At 37.6% G+C, this 17,627-nt stretch overlaps 1 protein-coding gene across 1 annotated transcript; it reads left to right on the plus strand.

Moving 5' to 3' along the window:
- The first annotated feature begins 9,112 nt into the window (after nt 1–9,112).
- LOC134600963 (gastrotropin-like) lies at nt 9,113–14,134 on the plus strand. Its single transcript, XM_063445354.1, has 4 exons — nt 9,113–9,181; nt 10,846–11,018; nt 13,147–13,236; nt 14,081–14,134. The coding sequence occupies exons 1-4, from the start codon at nt 9,115–9,117 to the stop codon at nt 14,132–14,134; spliced, it is 384 nt and encodes a 127-aa protein (XP_063301424.1). The 5' UTR covers nt 9,113–9,114.
- Nucleotides 14,135–17,627: the final 3,493 nt, after the last annotated feature.

Here is a 17,627-nt window from a genome sequence, read left to right on the forward strand (position 1 = left end):
GTACACTAACACACACACTGCATCCACAACACTAACACACACACTGCATTCACTACACTGACACTCACTCTGCATTCACTACACTGACACACACACTGCATCCACTACACTAACACACACACTGCATCCACTACACTAACACACACACTGCCTCCACTACACTAACACACACTCTGCAGTCATTAAACATTAAACTAACACACACTGCCTCCACAACACTAACACACACTGCAGTCATTACACTAACACACACACTGCATCCACAACACTAACACACACACTGCATCCACAACACTAACACACACTCTGCAGTCATTACACTAACACACACTGCATTCATTACACTAACACACACACTGCATCCACAACTCTAACACACATTGCATTCATTACACTGACACACACTCTGCATTCATTACACTGACACACAAACTGCATTCATTACACTGACACACACACTGCATCCACAACACTGACACACACTCTGCATTCACTACACTGACACACACACTGCATCCACAACACTAACACACACTCTGCATTCATTACACTAACACACTCACTGCATTCACTACACTGACACACACACTGCATTCACTACACTGACACACACTCTGCATTCACTACACTGACACACACACTGCATCCACTACACTGACACACACACTGCATTCACTACACTGACACACACTCTGCATTCACTACACTGACACACACACTGCATCCACTACACTGGCATACACACTGCATTCACTACACTGACACACACACTGCATTCACTACACTGACACACACTCTGCATTCATTACACTGACACACACTCTGCATTCACTACACTGACACACACTCTGCATTCACTACACTGACACACTCTGCATTCACTACACTGACACACACTGCATTCAGGGCGGGGGGGGGGGCATGGGGTCCCAGACCTTGTGCTTTGTCTGGCCATGTGAGTGTCTAGAAGAGCTCCCTCCCTGGCCGGACATGGAACTTCGGGCAGGCTGCCAGAAACACTGATAAAGCAGCTCCGCACGGGCTGCTCTGATCAGTTACAGGCAGCCTGCATGGAGGGCTCACAACTCAGGGCAGAGGCTCTACTCCTTTTTTCTTCCAGCCTAGACAGGCACAGTGAGAGGCAGCCTGGAGGGTCTTTGATAAGGCCTCTGGGCTGTCTCTCAGTGTGCTACAAAGGGGCCGTCTCTACTGACTGCGAGTATAGCACGGCTGACCATGTGGGGAAGCTTCTCTAACAGCAAGGGCCCACAGAACTTTGTGCGGGCTCCTTACTGAGTGCAGGCTGGCTGGGAAGCTTGCCGAACTCCCCAGATGCTATTACATTCTGCACCACAGGCGGGCCCCCCCAGAGCCTCGGGCCCTCGGTCCATGACCGATATGCCCGAGTGCTCAGTCCGCCCCTGAGCAGGAGCCCCTGCTTCCCCAACTAAAGGGTACCAGGAACTTCAGTGCCTTCCCTCCTCACTCCAGTCCATAATGGCAAGAGGTAAGTGTGTATGTATGTGACTGTCTGCCTGTAACTATGTGTGTGTGTGTGTGACTGTATATAACTGTGTGTGTGTGTGTGTGTGTGTGTGTGTGTGTGACTGTATGTGTGTGTGTGTGTGACTGCCTGTAACTGTGTGTGTGTGTGTGTGTGTGTGTGTGTGTGTGACTGTCTGCTTGTAACTATGCGTTTGTGACAGTCTGCAACTGCGTGTGTATGTGCCTGTAACTGTGTGTGTAACCACCTGTAAGTGAGTGTGACTGGATGTAACATTGTGGGTGACTGCCTGTAACTGTGTGTGTCTGTCTATAACCGTGTGTGTGTCACTGCCTGCAGCTGTGTATGTGTATCTTTGTGGCTGTAACTGTGTGTCTGTCTGGCATTAACTGTGTGTGTGTGACTGTCTGCCTGTAACAAAGTGTGTGTGTCTAACTGTGTGTATGTGTGTGTTACTATCTAAATGTGTGTATGTGTGTGACTGTCTGGCTGTAATGGTCTGTGTGTGACTGTCTAACTGTGTGTATGTGAGTGTGACTGTCTGCCTGTAATGGTGTGTGTGACTGTCTGTAACTGTATGTATTTGTGTGTGACTGCCTCTAACTCTGAGTGTGTGTGTGACTGCCTGAAACTGTGTATGTAACTGTATATGTGTGTAACTGTATATGTGTGGGACTGCCTGTAACTGTGTGTTTTTATGTCTGTCTGTCTGTAGCAGTGTTATACTGTCTGTAAGACTGTCTGTAACTGTGTGTGTGTGCCTGTCTGCCTGTAACTGTGTGTGTGTGTGACTTCCAGTAACTGTGTATGTGTTTTTGTGACTGTGTGTGTGTGTGACTGTCTGTAGCAGTGTTAGACTGTCTGTAAGACTGTCTGTAACTCTGTGTGTGTGTGTGTGTGTGTGACTGTCTGCCTGTAACAGTTTGTGTGTGTGTGTGTGAGACAGTCTTCAGTGTGTGCAACTGTGTGTGTGTGTGCCTGTAACTGTGTGTGTAACTGCCTGTAAGTGTGTGTGACTGGATGTAACATTGTGGGTGACTGCCTGTAATAGTGTGCCACTGTCTGCCTGTAACTGTTTCAATCCATTTGGAACTGTGTGTATGTTTCACACCGGCAGGTGTGTGTGTGTGTGTGTGTGTGTATATCTTTGTGCCTGTAACTGTGTGTCTGTCTGGCCTTAGCTGTGTGTGTGACTATCTAACTGTGTGTATGCGTGTGTGTGTGACTGTCTGCCTGTAATGATGTGTGTGAATGTCTGTAACTGTATGTATTTGTGTCTGCCTCTAACTCTGTGTGTGTGTGTGACTGCCTGCAACTGTGTATCTGTCTGCCTGTAACAGTGTGTGTGTGTGTGTGTGTGTGTGACTGGTGTGTGTGTGACTGTCTGCCTGTAACGGTGTGTGTGTGATTGTCTAACTGTGTGTGTGACTGCCTGCAACTGTGTATGTGTATGTCTGCCTGTGACAGTGTGCGCATGTGTGTGACTGCAGCTGTGTGTGTGTATCTTTGTGCCTGTAACTGTGTGTCTGTCTGCCTGTAACAGTGTGTGTGACTGTCTAAATGTGTGTATATGTGTGTGACTGTCTGCCTGTAACGGTGTGTGTGTATGATTGCCTGCAACCGTGTATGTGTATCTGTCTGCCTGTAACAGTGTGTGTGTGTGACTGTTTGCCTGTAATTTGTGTGTGTAACAGATTCCCAGCACACTGGACCACCAGAGATCAGCATGGCTCCCTATCTGCAAGGTACCAACAGGGAAGGGAGAAATAATGTTTGTTTTGAAATGATAATTAATTTAGTAAATCCCCTTTAGAAATACTACACCCCTATACACACACTATGCATGATGAAGAGGTATGATCTGGGGGAGAGGGAGGGGAGCTGTGTATTTTTTTTGCACAGGGCACCTAACAGCCTAAGGCTGGCCCTAGTCGTCTTGCATGAACCGCTCGTTTGATATCTTCTCAGAGTGGCTCGATAACACTAAGGTCAGGAGACTGTGATGGTTACTCCAGAACCTTCACCTTTTTCTGCTGTAACCACTGGAGGGTCAACTTGGCCTTGTGCTGGTTATTGTCATGCTGGTAAGCCCTAGAGCATCCCATACGCAGCCTTCGTGCAGAAGAATGCAAATTGTCTGTCAGTATTTTCTGATAACATGCTGCATTCATCTTGCCATTAATTTTCAGAAGATTACCCGTACCTCTAATGCTCACACCCCCCTAAAACATCAGTAAGCCAGCACCATGCGTCACAGTGGGGATGGTATGATTTTCACTATAAGCCTTGTTCAGGGCCGGATTAACATAGGCAAATATAAACAATAAAAAAGGCTGCGCCACAATCAATAATATAAGATAAAAGAAAAAAGTCAAATTGAAAAGAAAGTCCAACTCTTATATCCTTACAAATTGTCTTTGACGTAATGGTGAGGTCTTCTAATACTGTAGTGGTTCCACTTTATATAGAAGATAAAAAAAGAGAGAGGGACAACCAATGGTGCAGTATGTAAAATTCAAATCTAGACGTAAAAGAAATAGTAGTATAAAACTCACATTTGCCAGAGCTAATATCCAGCTCTAGAGTGAAGCGCATACAGCGGTTTAATCCCCCCTTATGGGATATATAATGGGTCCCTCTCCGTCACTGGTGTCCAATTCTCGGGATAAAAGAGACAGCCGATAGTGCTCACTGTATAGCAATGTTATTAAAATAATAAAAGAATGTACTTACAAAGAAAGAGCAGACCGACTGCTCTGTGATGACAGCTTGGGTGGATTAATCCCCACCTAGGATTTCTTTAAGTACAGGAAACTTCCAGGGGTATTTTCCAGAGTTTTTATAGAACCAATTGAAATAAAAGATAATTAAAATAATAATAAAAAAACAGGGTAAAAAAGGTTATGTGTCTATGAAAAAGGTAATTGGCACAAGCAAATGACCAAAATACTTTAATATATATAAGAAAAACACAATATTTAAATTTCCATAACGCGTTTCGTAAAAAAAGACTTTATCAAATGGAATAACATGTAATACCTGGCTCATAGGTGTTATATAGGAACATAACTAATTGAAATTTTGGCGCCAAAATTGGTCCATCCAATCAGAATAAAAAACATATTTGTCACATTAAAATGCATAAATAGCTCAATAAATAGATAATTTATAATATTATAACATGATTCTGATGTATTTGAGGGTGGGAAAGTGTAAATTTAAATGTTTAAAAATAGTCACGTGACTTACAGCACTTCCGCGTTTCGGAAGTTTAGCCGCAATGCCGCATGGGAGATGTAGTTCTGTTGGCCGTAAATGGCGGCCGCATAATAATAATAATAATAGTTCCAGTGATTTCAAATATAAAACGAGGGTGAGAAACTATAGTTATAAACAATAAAAGAATGGTCACATGGTTTTCGGCACTTCCGCGAATCGGTTTAGCCGCAATGCCACATGGGAAATGTGGTTTTGTGGCCATATACATAATAAGAAAGAACACAAACACCAAGAATAAAATAATATCATGGCTCCAATTACAACAAGATAATAAATAAGAGAAATGAATATAAAATACATTAAATAATATAATGCATAAAATGTTTGCTAATAAAAAACAACCACAATATAAAAGGGGAAGAAAGGGAAAACTTAATAACAGATGAATACTTAAAAATATATATAAGAGAATAAGAAAAACATATAAATGCCTATATAAAGAATGTAAAAATTGCATGTTTTACAAATAACAATAAAAACATAGTTGTTCAAAGGTACAGGCGTCATTTTTCATTATTTTTAAAAATTATTATAAAAAGTTATGTAAATCAAAATCTGCATTAAGACCATGGGGTATAAGGGTCTGGAGTTTATACACCCATTCCATCTCTGTTTTTCCAAGCAGCTTTTTTACATCACCTCCACGCTAGGAGGTAGAACATTTTTCTATACCAATACATTTTAATAGGCGTGGGTCTGATGTATGATTTTAGTATCCATTTTTGATATTTCTGCAATGTTCGCTCAGTCTTATCTTTAAGCACCTTGTGGTCATCCCCACATATTGGAGGCCACATGGGCACTCAAGCAGATAAATAACATTTTTCGTATTACAACATATGAAATCATAAATATTATACACTTTTTTGGTCCTTTTGGACATAAATTGTGTGACTTTAGATGGAGTAGAAGAATCTGTAGTTTTACACACAATACATTGTTTGCATCTGTAAAAAACTTTCGTCTGAGGAAAGAAAGATACATTTTTGGAAGGAGATTTCTTAGTAAAATTTGTAGTTAGAATAGATTTAAAATTGGGTGCTCCTCTAAAAACAATATTTGTGTGTGTAGGTATAATTAGATTGAGTATCTCATCTTGTTTAAGTATATGCCAATGTTTTCTTATTATTTTTTTAACATTACTACTTTTATTATTAAAATTAAAAATAACTGGAAGTGATATTGGTTCTTTGTTTTTATACATCAGAAGTTCTTTCCGTTCTTTTTGTTTTACTATATTAATTTTATTATTTAAGTCTGGTTCTAAGTACTTTTTTTCCATGAATTTATTTTTTAAAAACTCTGCTTGTTCATTAAAATCTGTCAATTTTGAACAATTTCTGCGGAGGCGCAAAAATTGTCTTTTTTGGGGCACTCTCAAGCCAGGGCTTATAATGGCAACTAGATCTATCTATAGCCGTATTTACACATACCTTTTTAAAAAAAAGTTTTCGTTTGGAGTTGTCCCTTATTAATAAAAATGCTGAGATCTAAAAAAATTGATGGATTCCTTACTATATTCATATGTAAGAATAATACCCCTATTGTTGATATTTAAATGATTGATCAAATCAATAAGATGGTTTTCTGGTCCGTCCCAAATAAAAAAGAGGTCGTCTATATATCTAAAGTAGGAGACTAGGTTTGCCCACCACGTATGGTTACCCCAAATCGCTTGGGTTTCCCAGTCTGCCATGAACAAATTGGCATAACTGGGGGCAAACCTAGTCCCCATAGCATTACCTCTCTTTTGCAAATAAAATGAGTCTAAAAACCAAAAGTAGTTATTTTTTAAAATAATATTTATACCTTCTATTATAAAATCAATTTGAATATCAGGAATTCTAGCTTCTTGGGTTCAAATTTATTTTATAGCTTGACAGCCTATATCATGAGGAATGATGGTATAAAGAGACTGAACGTCACATGTGACTAGTATAAAATTAGGTTTCCAAGTAAAATCACTTAAAAATTTTAAAAGTGACATAGAGTCTTTTTAAATAAGATTTCATAAGTTTAACCGAAGGCTGAAGAAGGGTATCAGTATATTGGGAAAGGTTACTTAAAAGTGAACCTATCCCAGAGAGAGGGAGTTTGAAGCATTCGTGTGTTTCCAGTTCAGGAGATTGGTTTTCTGCAGTAGCTGCCTGTATATTTGGAAGGGGAATATCCTCTAAACAGCGTTTAACCCCTTTTATGCCCGGGGTGCCATTACAGTATGTCCGTATCTGTCTGTCTGTGTGTATGTTTTTCTGTCTGTGTGTATGTATGTATGTCTGTATGTATGTGTATGTATTTCAGTATATCAGTATGTGTATGTATGTCTGTCTGTCTGTCTGCGTGTATGTATGTATCTGTATGTATGTGTATGTATGTATGTATGTGTATGTATATGTTTGTCTGTCAGTATATATGTATGTCTGTCAGTATGTATGTGTGTGTGTGTGTGTGTGTATGTATGCCCTTGTGCGTGTGTGTGTCTGTATGTATGTTAGTATGTGTCTGTGTGTCTGTAAATGTCTATGTGTCTGTTTTAGTATGTATAGGAATTAGTTCATAGTTTTTTTTTTCAAACTATAGTCCGGCCCCCAACAGTGTCTGAGGGACAGTGAACTGGCCCCCTGTTTAAAAAGTTTGAGGATCCCTGGTTTAAGTGACCTGTACCTACCTGCTGGAAGTGCAAACCACACGCTCCTCCACTCGACCACCATGTATTTGGTCAGCAGGTATCATACCTTCATTGGACCACCAGATGTGGTTATCAGTACCACAGGACCACCCAGTATTATAACCCCCTCCCTGCAGAAAGGTAAGCAGGTAAGGGTTTTTTGTTTTTAAACTCACAGACAATCCCCACACACAAACACACTCAACAACCACACCCACAATAACTCCATACACAATCACTCCACTACCACTTCATTCACAGAAGTTAATCTACTTAGCACAATAGATAAAACTCAAGTCATCTATGGCATAGCTGGGTAAAGTAAGAAACCAAATGTATGGCCAAAATAGCCAAATCAGAAAAAAAATATATACATCAGATATGCATCTAGTTCAACTACTTGGCTCTTAAATGTGAAGTTTACTTAGCATTTTCACTTCAGTGAATACACCTGTCAGATTTATTAAATGCACAAACTACCATACAGCGGTAACACCATAAGAATTCTCAGTGGACCTCATAGGTGAGTTCAGTAGTTATATTCAGGGGTAAGCTGATAAAACACAGACTGAACATATCTATGTCCTGGGTGTGGTATAACTCCCTTAAATTCAGCAGGTTATGTAGGACATAATTTGTCTGTAAAATGTAACAGATCACCATAGATGATAAGTATCTGACTGTTATCTAGGAAAAAATGTACGTTAAGTCATTATTATAATTTCTTAATGCATTTTTTCCCACAAGCCCATGAATGTTCTTCCACCTCTTATAACGCTCTATCTTATCAATGTATCTGTAAAGAAACAAGGTCAGATAACTTGTTCAATGCAATATGTTCTCAGAAACTGACAAAATGTGCAAAATTCAGAGAACTGAATATTTTATGGGCATTAACTTAAGATAACAAGTAAGGAAAATTCCTTATCAAGGAAAAGATGCATGAAAAGTTTATTGCCCCCTCTTTCACTTCATCCATGCATTATTTACAATATGAAGACGTTTACCTCACAAATAACCACCAATACCAACATATTTAAGAGGAAAGATGTACTTTTTAAATGTTTGAAATATCTATCTACACAGATGCTGACACACTCACAGGGCCTCTGTCATTTAAAAACACAAACCAAAACTACTCAGACATGTAAATAAAATCCTCCACATGAATTCAGTTGTATTTTTTCAAAGCAATGAACTACCATAAGCAAGTGTGTTGGGGGACTTATACACATACATAGCAAAATTTGGAGATTATAATGAAAATGTTTCAAAAATGGTCCTGCTAGAAACCTCTATATTTCAGGCACTGCCTGCTCTTCTTTGTATTGTTTCTTTACAAGGTCTTGCTAAACTTGTTATTTTAAATAAGTAATAATGTATATGAGCCAAATCTCCAAAATTTTCCATGCATATTTCATGAAATTGAAGTCAAGCCAAATGCACAATTTATAAAGAATGCTTAAGAATGACTGTACTCCAGGTCAAACTTTTCATTTATCTCCAGGTCAATAACATTAATGTTGGTGATAAGATTACTGCACAGGGATTGGTCAGGAGCAACTGTTTCAACAGGGGAGGAGTTTGTTAATCTACCGCTTTAAAACCCTCGGGGTACCTGACCTGACCACATCACAGCTGGATACCCAACAGCAGCACAAACATGTCTTTCACTGGAAGGTATGAGCTGGAAAGCCAGGAGAACTATGATGATTTCATGAAGCTTATTGGTAAGTCATTGTTCAATAACCTATATAAAAACAATGTAACTTCATAGTATCTATATCCTTTCATGGACATATATCAAATGTATCATTAGTACACTTTACAATAAAACTGCTGAGGTTTATTAATTAAACTGGAAATTGTAAAAAATAAAATGACAATGAACGTGCACATTTTATACTAAAATAGGTAACATTAAAAATTGCTGGTTTAAGTTTTTTAGGTTTTTTTTCTTCTTCTTTTTCTTTTTAGACCAGGCAGTATTGCATGTGTATCTTCCATTTTCTGTGATATTGCTTGTGATGCAAAATAGCCTAACTGTTAAATGAATTGATTGATACTAGTATATATTCTTGCTTTTAAATATAATTTGGGGGATCATGGCTTAACCAACCATTTTATGCAGATAGCATATTTTGCCAATGTGGAATTAATGTTTAAGAAAATACCTAAACAAGGGGTGGTAGTCTCTGAATGCCCCATATGCATGACCACATTTTGGCCTTTCTTTTTTTCTTTCACTTCTAATTGGTTTTATTGGGCAATACAATATGGAAATAAAACAGACATCAAACAATTATAATCTAAGGTAACCAGAAGGGAAGGGGAGAAAATCAAATTAAAGGGTTGAAAAAAGAGGAGAGAAGGTTTGGCCTTTCTGCTGTGAAATGTTCAACCAGGAAATGGTTGAGATCTCCCAGTACCAAGCGAATCATGATCCTTCCATAGCTTGTAAGGGAGATAAGTAAATTTTGCACAATATCATGGACAACTAGAGGGATTTAAAGTTCTTATAGCATGCAGAGTCTCTACCAATCAATAGCCTCTAATTCCATAAACCATGGTCCAGTTAGGTCTATATAATGTTTAAAGCCAGGGGATGTGGCAAGGTTCATTTATAAAAGTATTTTTAAAAAAGTATTTATACCAGAACCCCTATATGTAATAAGGGTCATCTAGTGAAGGTAACAAGGGGTAACCCTATATATATATATATATATATATTTATAAAAGTGGCAACTTCTGTGGAAATCTGCACTTTTTGTAAAATAAAAGAAAAAAAAAAGAGGACATACTCATCACAGATAAAAATGTTTTATAAGCTAAAGTACTTTAGAGATCCAGAAGGTTTATTTAAACTTACAAGGCAAGCATATAATGTTTGGAAAAGGTTTATAAGTGCAATGCACTCTTTCGATTATGTGAGATGTAGCAGCCACAAACAGACTAAACTCCTAGACAAACAAGGCAATTATTTAAAATTGGTTTAGCTTTGAAAGAGTTAAAGATAGTTTCAGCCATGAAATTATGTTGCCTTGCACAGTGGTGCTTCCATAAGAAAGCTCACAGTTTATTTACAAATCACTTAACCCCTGCTGCAAAGGAGTTTAGGGTATTGTACAGCACTCTCGGTTAAAATAAATTAGAAATAAGGGAAGGGCCTGCAATTAACTGAAGCAACTAACTTTGTGGCCACTGGAGATTTGCAGCAAATAATGCACAATAACAACTAATAAATTACTTTAATTATGTAATTATTATTATTTTTCAGTAATCCATAATGCATTTATACAAGATAATCATCTCCAATAGAAGTTTTTCTTTATTGTACCTGGTTATCATTTTCGTCTGTATAATGACATAGACGGCCATTTTGTTTTTCAAACAGGTATTCCTGCAGAAACCATTGAAAAGGGAAGAAATTTTAAGTTCACCACAGAAGTTGCCCAGAACGGAAATACGTTCACCTGGTCCCAGATCTATCCAGGTCACACTATGACCAACAATTTCACTGTTGGACAAGAGTCTGAAATGCAGACCATGAGTGGGAAAAAGTTTAAAGTAAGTATTTTCTAAAAAAAAATATTTTTGATATGTGCTTGTTCTCTTCAAAGGACCTCAGGGTTTCAGGTGCCACAATGTAATCTTATGCATATGATGACAAGTTAAAATAGGAAGAGACAATCACCTGTGGGTATCAATCAAATTGAGTACAATGGGAGCTGCTCTAAAGAGAATCAGTGTGTGTCCCCTTATCACAACACACCATTCTTACAACACACCATAAATATACACAACAAAAGAAGAGAGTGGATGGAGCTCTTTAAATAAAACTTGTTATCATCTGTCATGTTATCAACTAGTTGTACCTGATTACAGACAGATGATAAGTTTTATTTAAAACGCTCCACACACTCTTTTATTATGGAATGCCAAGTGTATGTGTGAGCTCTCGTTAACTGATTCCCATTTCATATACCCATGTGATACCATGTGTAGGCATTTACCATGCTTCTCCCGTTTGGTATGAGTAGGGTTACTTTCCAGTTGCTGCAGAGGATACAGAATTTAATTGTGATTGACTGCCATAAACTGAAAATTAGAGATGAAGAGTTTTTTTTTTAGTTTAAAACTTTTTAATGTTGTATTATGATTAGATAGAGTCTACTAAAAAAAAAATCTAAACTAATCTGCCGGAAATATTTACTTCATGTTTTAATAGACTCAAAAGATCATAAGCACTATCACTTATTATGGCCTTGATTTAATATTTGTGGATAAACTTTTCAAATTATTTATCTACAAACGTGATCATTAAAGTCTGTGGGCATTTTTGTAAATAAATCATCTGAAAAGTTCATCCCAAAATATTAAATCATTGGAAAGCTTACTCAAAAATATTAAATTAAGGCCTATATTTGTTATAATATCAGCAGGCTCTGGATGCAGGCTCGCACTGTACACATACCTGGACAGTTAATGTGGAAGTCAAACTTACTTATTGTGATATTGTCATTTGGGAGGGAAGGCTTACGTTATCATGTAATTTTCCATTTTTTTGAAATCTACATAAACACTTCAATCAGCTCAAGTGATTATGGTGCTGTGCTTAGGGGTGAGATTATGTATAATTTTCACATCAGTCTGTCCTAGTGTATAATAAATATTGTAAATTACACTCACACCACACACACACTCACACATCTTCCCCTTCAATTAGAAGTAACCCACCCAAGTCTCGTAATGAGGAACATCCGTATATGAGAGCTTTAATACTGCAATAACTGAGAAGATGGGTGTTGACTACCTTTCATCTCATACATACTCTTCATAAATGTTGAGTCCTCAACATTGCAGTCATTTGAAAGATCTTGCAAGATGTATCTGGTGATACATTCCCAATCTTTGTGATGTTTGAACTCTGTTAACAGAAAGGCAGTTGTGATCATGTGTGCAAATTTTAATTCCTGATGGTAAAAGCTAATGAGAACCTTACGGACATCTGTCTTGAATATCAATCCTATAGTGTTTAAAAAGTGAATTTCAAATTCTAGACCAAAACAGCCTACGATTCTTAGTGTTTGCTATGCTTTAAATGAGCTATTTTTGCCTAAAATTTTAATTTCCCCTTGAATTTGCTCTCATTGACCAACAATTTACACTTTTGATGAATAATCCTGCCACAATGGCCTCGACTCTTGATTAATATATGAAATATAATATTCAAGAATAATGTATACATTGGCATAGTCACAAATGCTGCATTTTGGCAAACATGGAATCATAAGGGCGTTATTATTGTCTGCCCATATAATAATAAAATCACAGTGAGAAATGCTTTCCTATGGACTGATTGAATGTGCATGACTGATGCCGCGCATACACATTCGGCGGATGGAGTTAAAAGAGGGAGGCGAGTCCCCAGCACCGAGGGAGCCTTGTGCTGGAGAAAGGTAAGAGATTAACCCTTTCAGCCCCCTTCAGCCCAGCGGGAGTGGGTCCCTGAGGGTGGGGGGGGACCTACAGACCCTATAGTGCCCGGAAAACGAGTTTGTTTTCCTGGCACTATAGTGGTCCTTTAATTAGGAATTTGAGCTTTAAGAAGCACTGATGTAAAGAACATTGCTGACACAATATTCCTGTTGTACAATCATAATTTTATACATTTTCAAATATTTATTTACTTTAGGCAGTTGTAAAGCTTGAAGGTGGAAAACTATTGGTGAACTTTGACAAATACATCCATACATCGGAGATTGTCAATGGAAATCTGGTGGAGGTGAGCAAAATGAACATACTCTTTAGTCAGGTTACATCATCTGGTAGTTAGGCTAGACATGTGAGTCATTGAAGTCATCAACAGAAAGTCAATCATGCATGTAAAAGAGAGACAGATATACCTAACACCAGTCTGAAGTGTATGGAGAGTTTATTCAACCAATGTGGACTCAGACACATTATATCCCTACATAGGGTATTTGTAGGGTCAAAACGTTACATTCCTCATTTACTTTAGGGCTGCTAACTTAGAGGCATAAGGATTTCTGTTTATAAAAGGATCACTAAAGGTACCCAGACAATTTCATCTCAATGAAGTGGTCTTGGTGCAGTGGTCCTTTAGTTTTAACCACCTGCAATGTAAAACTTTGCGGTTTAGTATATGCAATGCTTACATTGCAGAGTTAAATACGCCTTTAGTGGCTGTTATACCCAGCCATTAGAGGAGCTTCCGAAATGTAAGTGCGTGTTGCTGACTTTTGTATGTTTACCTGCATTGTCTGGTTCTTTGCATTCATTAAAGTCACATTCATTAAAGTCATTAAAAACACAGGATTTAGTACGTTGACAAACAGTTTTCATTATTTGGGTTTACTTTTCAAGGTTTAGTTTTTAGAAAAACATATTCTCCAATAATTCTTGAGTTTTAAGCTGTGCAATGCAGTGCATGATTTTCAGCATTATTAAAGAACCTGCGCACCATTGCCATCTCATCCAACTGAGACAGAAACCGTAAAAGTTTATGTGATCAATTCTCTTAGGATGATATAATCTATGTACAAATATTTTAGGCTGCCTGCAAAGTAACCTTCAATACAACATGTGTGTTTTTTTATTTATTTCAGACTTCTGTTGCTGGTGGTGTTTCTTTCAAGAGAATCAGTAAAAGGGTGGCATAAATAAATATCGGGTTGTATTTCATTGTTAAAAAAATATAAAATGTATCAAAAATCAATAAAGCAAAAAATTATAATTTTAAGAGCTGTATTTGTCCATTATGGGTTTTTTTGTTGTTGTTGTATAGTACAACTTTTGTGGCATTTAAAAATGCCCACCTGCAAAGTATTAAAGTATTTTAAGACTTTTCATTCATATCGCAACTTAAAGGGCCACTCCAAGCACTATAACAACTTATGCTCATGTCCCAGGTTCTGCTACAAGCAGGTCCTCTATCCCTTTCTTTTTGCAGAACAGATGCTTGCATTTTAAAAAAAAAAATGTTTTGTTTTTTTTCTGTGCACAAGATAACAAAAGAGCTTACGATGCCACTACAGCATAAGCAAGCAAGAATATCAATGTAGTACATACACATGGCATTGAGATGCTTGCTTTTAATAAATCAGTTTTCAAAAATCACTGCATATCAAATTGATTCATGCAAAAAAAATAGTCCAGATACAAAATGCTGGAAAACTCTCTCTGCATGAGAAATACAGGAACCCCAAATCATTCAGTCTTGTTGGGCCTTTTCAGTTGGTGATTAGCTGATATTCCTCCAGGCAGAGTGAGCAAAGGGTATGTGGGTTATCATTTTACATTAGGTATTCCCTAGTCGTTTGCACTTTGGTTTGTTTGTACTTTTGTTTGTGATCAGCCTGATACGAAAATGGATTAGGCTTTTTCTGAAATGGCACATGAGCTAAAACCAACTTGAGAACCAAGATGGGATGCACAATAGGGTAAGCGGCTTGTGTTGTTGCACATTGTGTGTATTCTCTTGCGCTGTTGTTAAAAGGCTTCATCTCCTCTGTGTCCTAGAACACTCGTAAAACTAGTGAAACACATTTAATGTACGCAAAAGGAAGAACATGTCAACATGAGGATGTCAGCCCAGTAAATCTTTTCTAAAAAGGAGTGTCTTAGAACTACGCTAAAATACATTACAGAAAAAAACATAACAATGTACCTAGACAAGTTCCATGCTCTTGTGATTAATGTAATGCATGTTTCCGATGACAGTTTTGTGTTAATGATCTTCCAAATTATCTTGGGAGATGTCTACCTAAATTGCTCTTTAGTCCCATTAAAGTTGCAGCTCCTATTTCTTTTACAAGAAACCTAATGAATTCATCCCCCCCAGAATATTTAAATATATGTTAACTCATTCCATATTTAGGGTTTGCAACTGTTCTAACCTGCTAATACTTGCCAATTAAATACATTGGGCTTGAATAAGGGTCCATTTTGAAAGATTCCTATTGTAGAGTTACTGTGACCTTTATACACATTAACCCTGTAAAGGTCTTAAAGAAAGGCTTAGTTACATAGTTATGTTGGATCGCTCCCATCAGAGTATATGAAATAATGAAAAAATATTTAAAACACATTAGGTGGATGTTTAAAATATCTATTTTTATATAAAGTCACAATATATAACATTTAATCAGTAGTTACGCATATCTATATATTAACAAGGTCCTTGACACTATGACATTGACTTAGTTTTAAATTACACTGTCTGGGGATTACCATACCACCAAGGACAGATTATTTTATGATGACTGATTGTAGTAAACTGAGTACAATGTAGGAAGGGAAGGGCAGAACAGAACAGACGTCAGTGTACTTTTCTGTGGCATGTTTCAGTGCCAGTAGTGAATATCCTTAAAGATAAGTAATCCAGAGCTTTATAGCAGGTGTGACATTCCAAGGAGGTTATCTAGAGTATAAGAGTGAAAGATTAACAGATATCGAGATTTGTATGTAAAGGTTAGAAAATATAATGCAATAACACTACAGGGAATGGAGCATTTTTTCTGTTTTAATAAAAAATGTTAACAGCAGAGTATAGAATTTATCAACATCAAAAAAAAGTAACAATGGGGGCTTAATTTGGGAAGTTTACTAGCAATTTTCTAAAATGAAATACATCATCAGCTATCTATATTTCTAAATAGGTGGTCCATTTTATTGAAAGGCCTCTTTTTTTGTCCCTCGCTTCTCAGACACTAAATATCCAAAAATGACTTCAAACTTTCAAGATGGCAGATCTAATTTGCATATGTCATTATAAAATAAAATATGGGATTCCAAGATTAAAAAAAATGATTAAGTGATCTAGCTATAATTTGGCTCAGCTAAAGCATGCGGGGGGGGGGGGGGGGGGGGTGGGGGGGGGGGGGGGGGGAGGGAAATGGGGATGCAGATGGCAGCAAATTTATTTATGGAAGCAGCACACTGCCATTTTCCTCTAGGGACAGCTTATCTTTCGAGAAAGTAGCAGATAGTTTGCGTACACTGTCCTGGATTTCCAGAGTTGGTTTCTGATATTTTTGGTGTACAGAATGTTTGGTACACAACATCTTTTGGTCTCATAAAAAAATCCGTATGGCTCTCCTAAACACTTATTGACACTCATCCAGAAAATGTTTGACTTATTTTCTGTAATAAAGGACATTCTGTTGTACAACGCTTTATAGAGCAAATTTAGTAGCTTAAACTGGAGAATTTATAGTGGCAGGCTAGGAGGAATCCCCATGGAAACCATGGAAATGTCACTGCTGGTTTCTTTGAGTTTAGTGCAGTGACCTTGAGTTTCTGCAGTGTAACCCAACGTCTGTTGAGTATGTTTTGCTGTTGGCTCTATGCCATATGGTGTTATGGGATGAAATGTGCTTTGATGAGATTGATTGAGCATCTGTTGTCACCGCAAAATGCAAAGGAAGACACATGAAGGGTTTCTACTGTTTTGGTGGGTAAGAGAAAGTAGGGCTATCAATGTAAGAAGATGGACAAACATGCACATTGCTTACTCAGTGCACAGTTTCTCAACACATCTGTAAAATTCTCTTCACCCATGAATATGTTCTGTCATTTCTAAAAAATTGTTGGAGTGCGTTGGATGTTTTTTTGCGTTGAAAGAAACCCAACGATGCTACCTAAAAGAGATACAAGTGCTTTTGCCAGAGCATCCTGAAAGCCATTACTGATAATAGGGCTTGATTAATTATGTCATAAAACACTAATCCAGTGGTAGATAAGACACATCATACTTCCTATTGCAAGCTCTAAAATTGCTTCATGTTCCAATCAATGATAACAAGGTACTTTGAAAAACAGACCATTTTCTTGCTTTATGTTCACTGTGTCTTAAATGTAAGATATGTACAATAACATCCATTCTGTACATAACCTCTGAGTTTTTTTTGTCTTCTGCCTTATTTGTTAATATGTATAGCACTTGATGGGATAGTGCCTTGTTTATAGACATTTGATTATGGGTCAGAGTTCTGAAAAATGCAAGAGGAAAATTCCATTCTGTCTCAGCAACTATAGGATTATTGCATCCAGGTACAATGTTAGGAAATGTTTTGAGGTCAACAACACCCTCAGTAATGATTCATCAGACTGCAGAGCTGGGATTGCTCAAAAAAGGAAAGTGACAAATGTGAA

Source organism: Pelobates fuscus, chromosome 3 (genome assembly GCF_036172605.1).
Source record: "Pelobates fuscus isolate aPelFus1 chromosome 3, aPelFus1.pri, whole genome shotgun sequence".
NCBI lineage: Eukaryota > Metazoa > Chordata > Amphibia > Anura > Pelobatidae > Pelobates > Pelobates fuscus.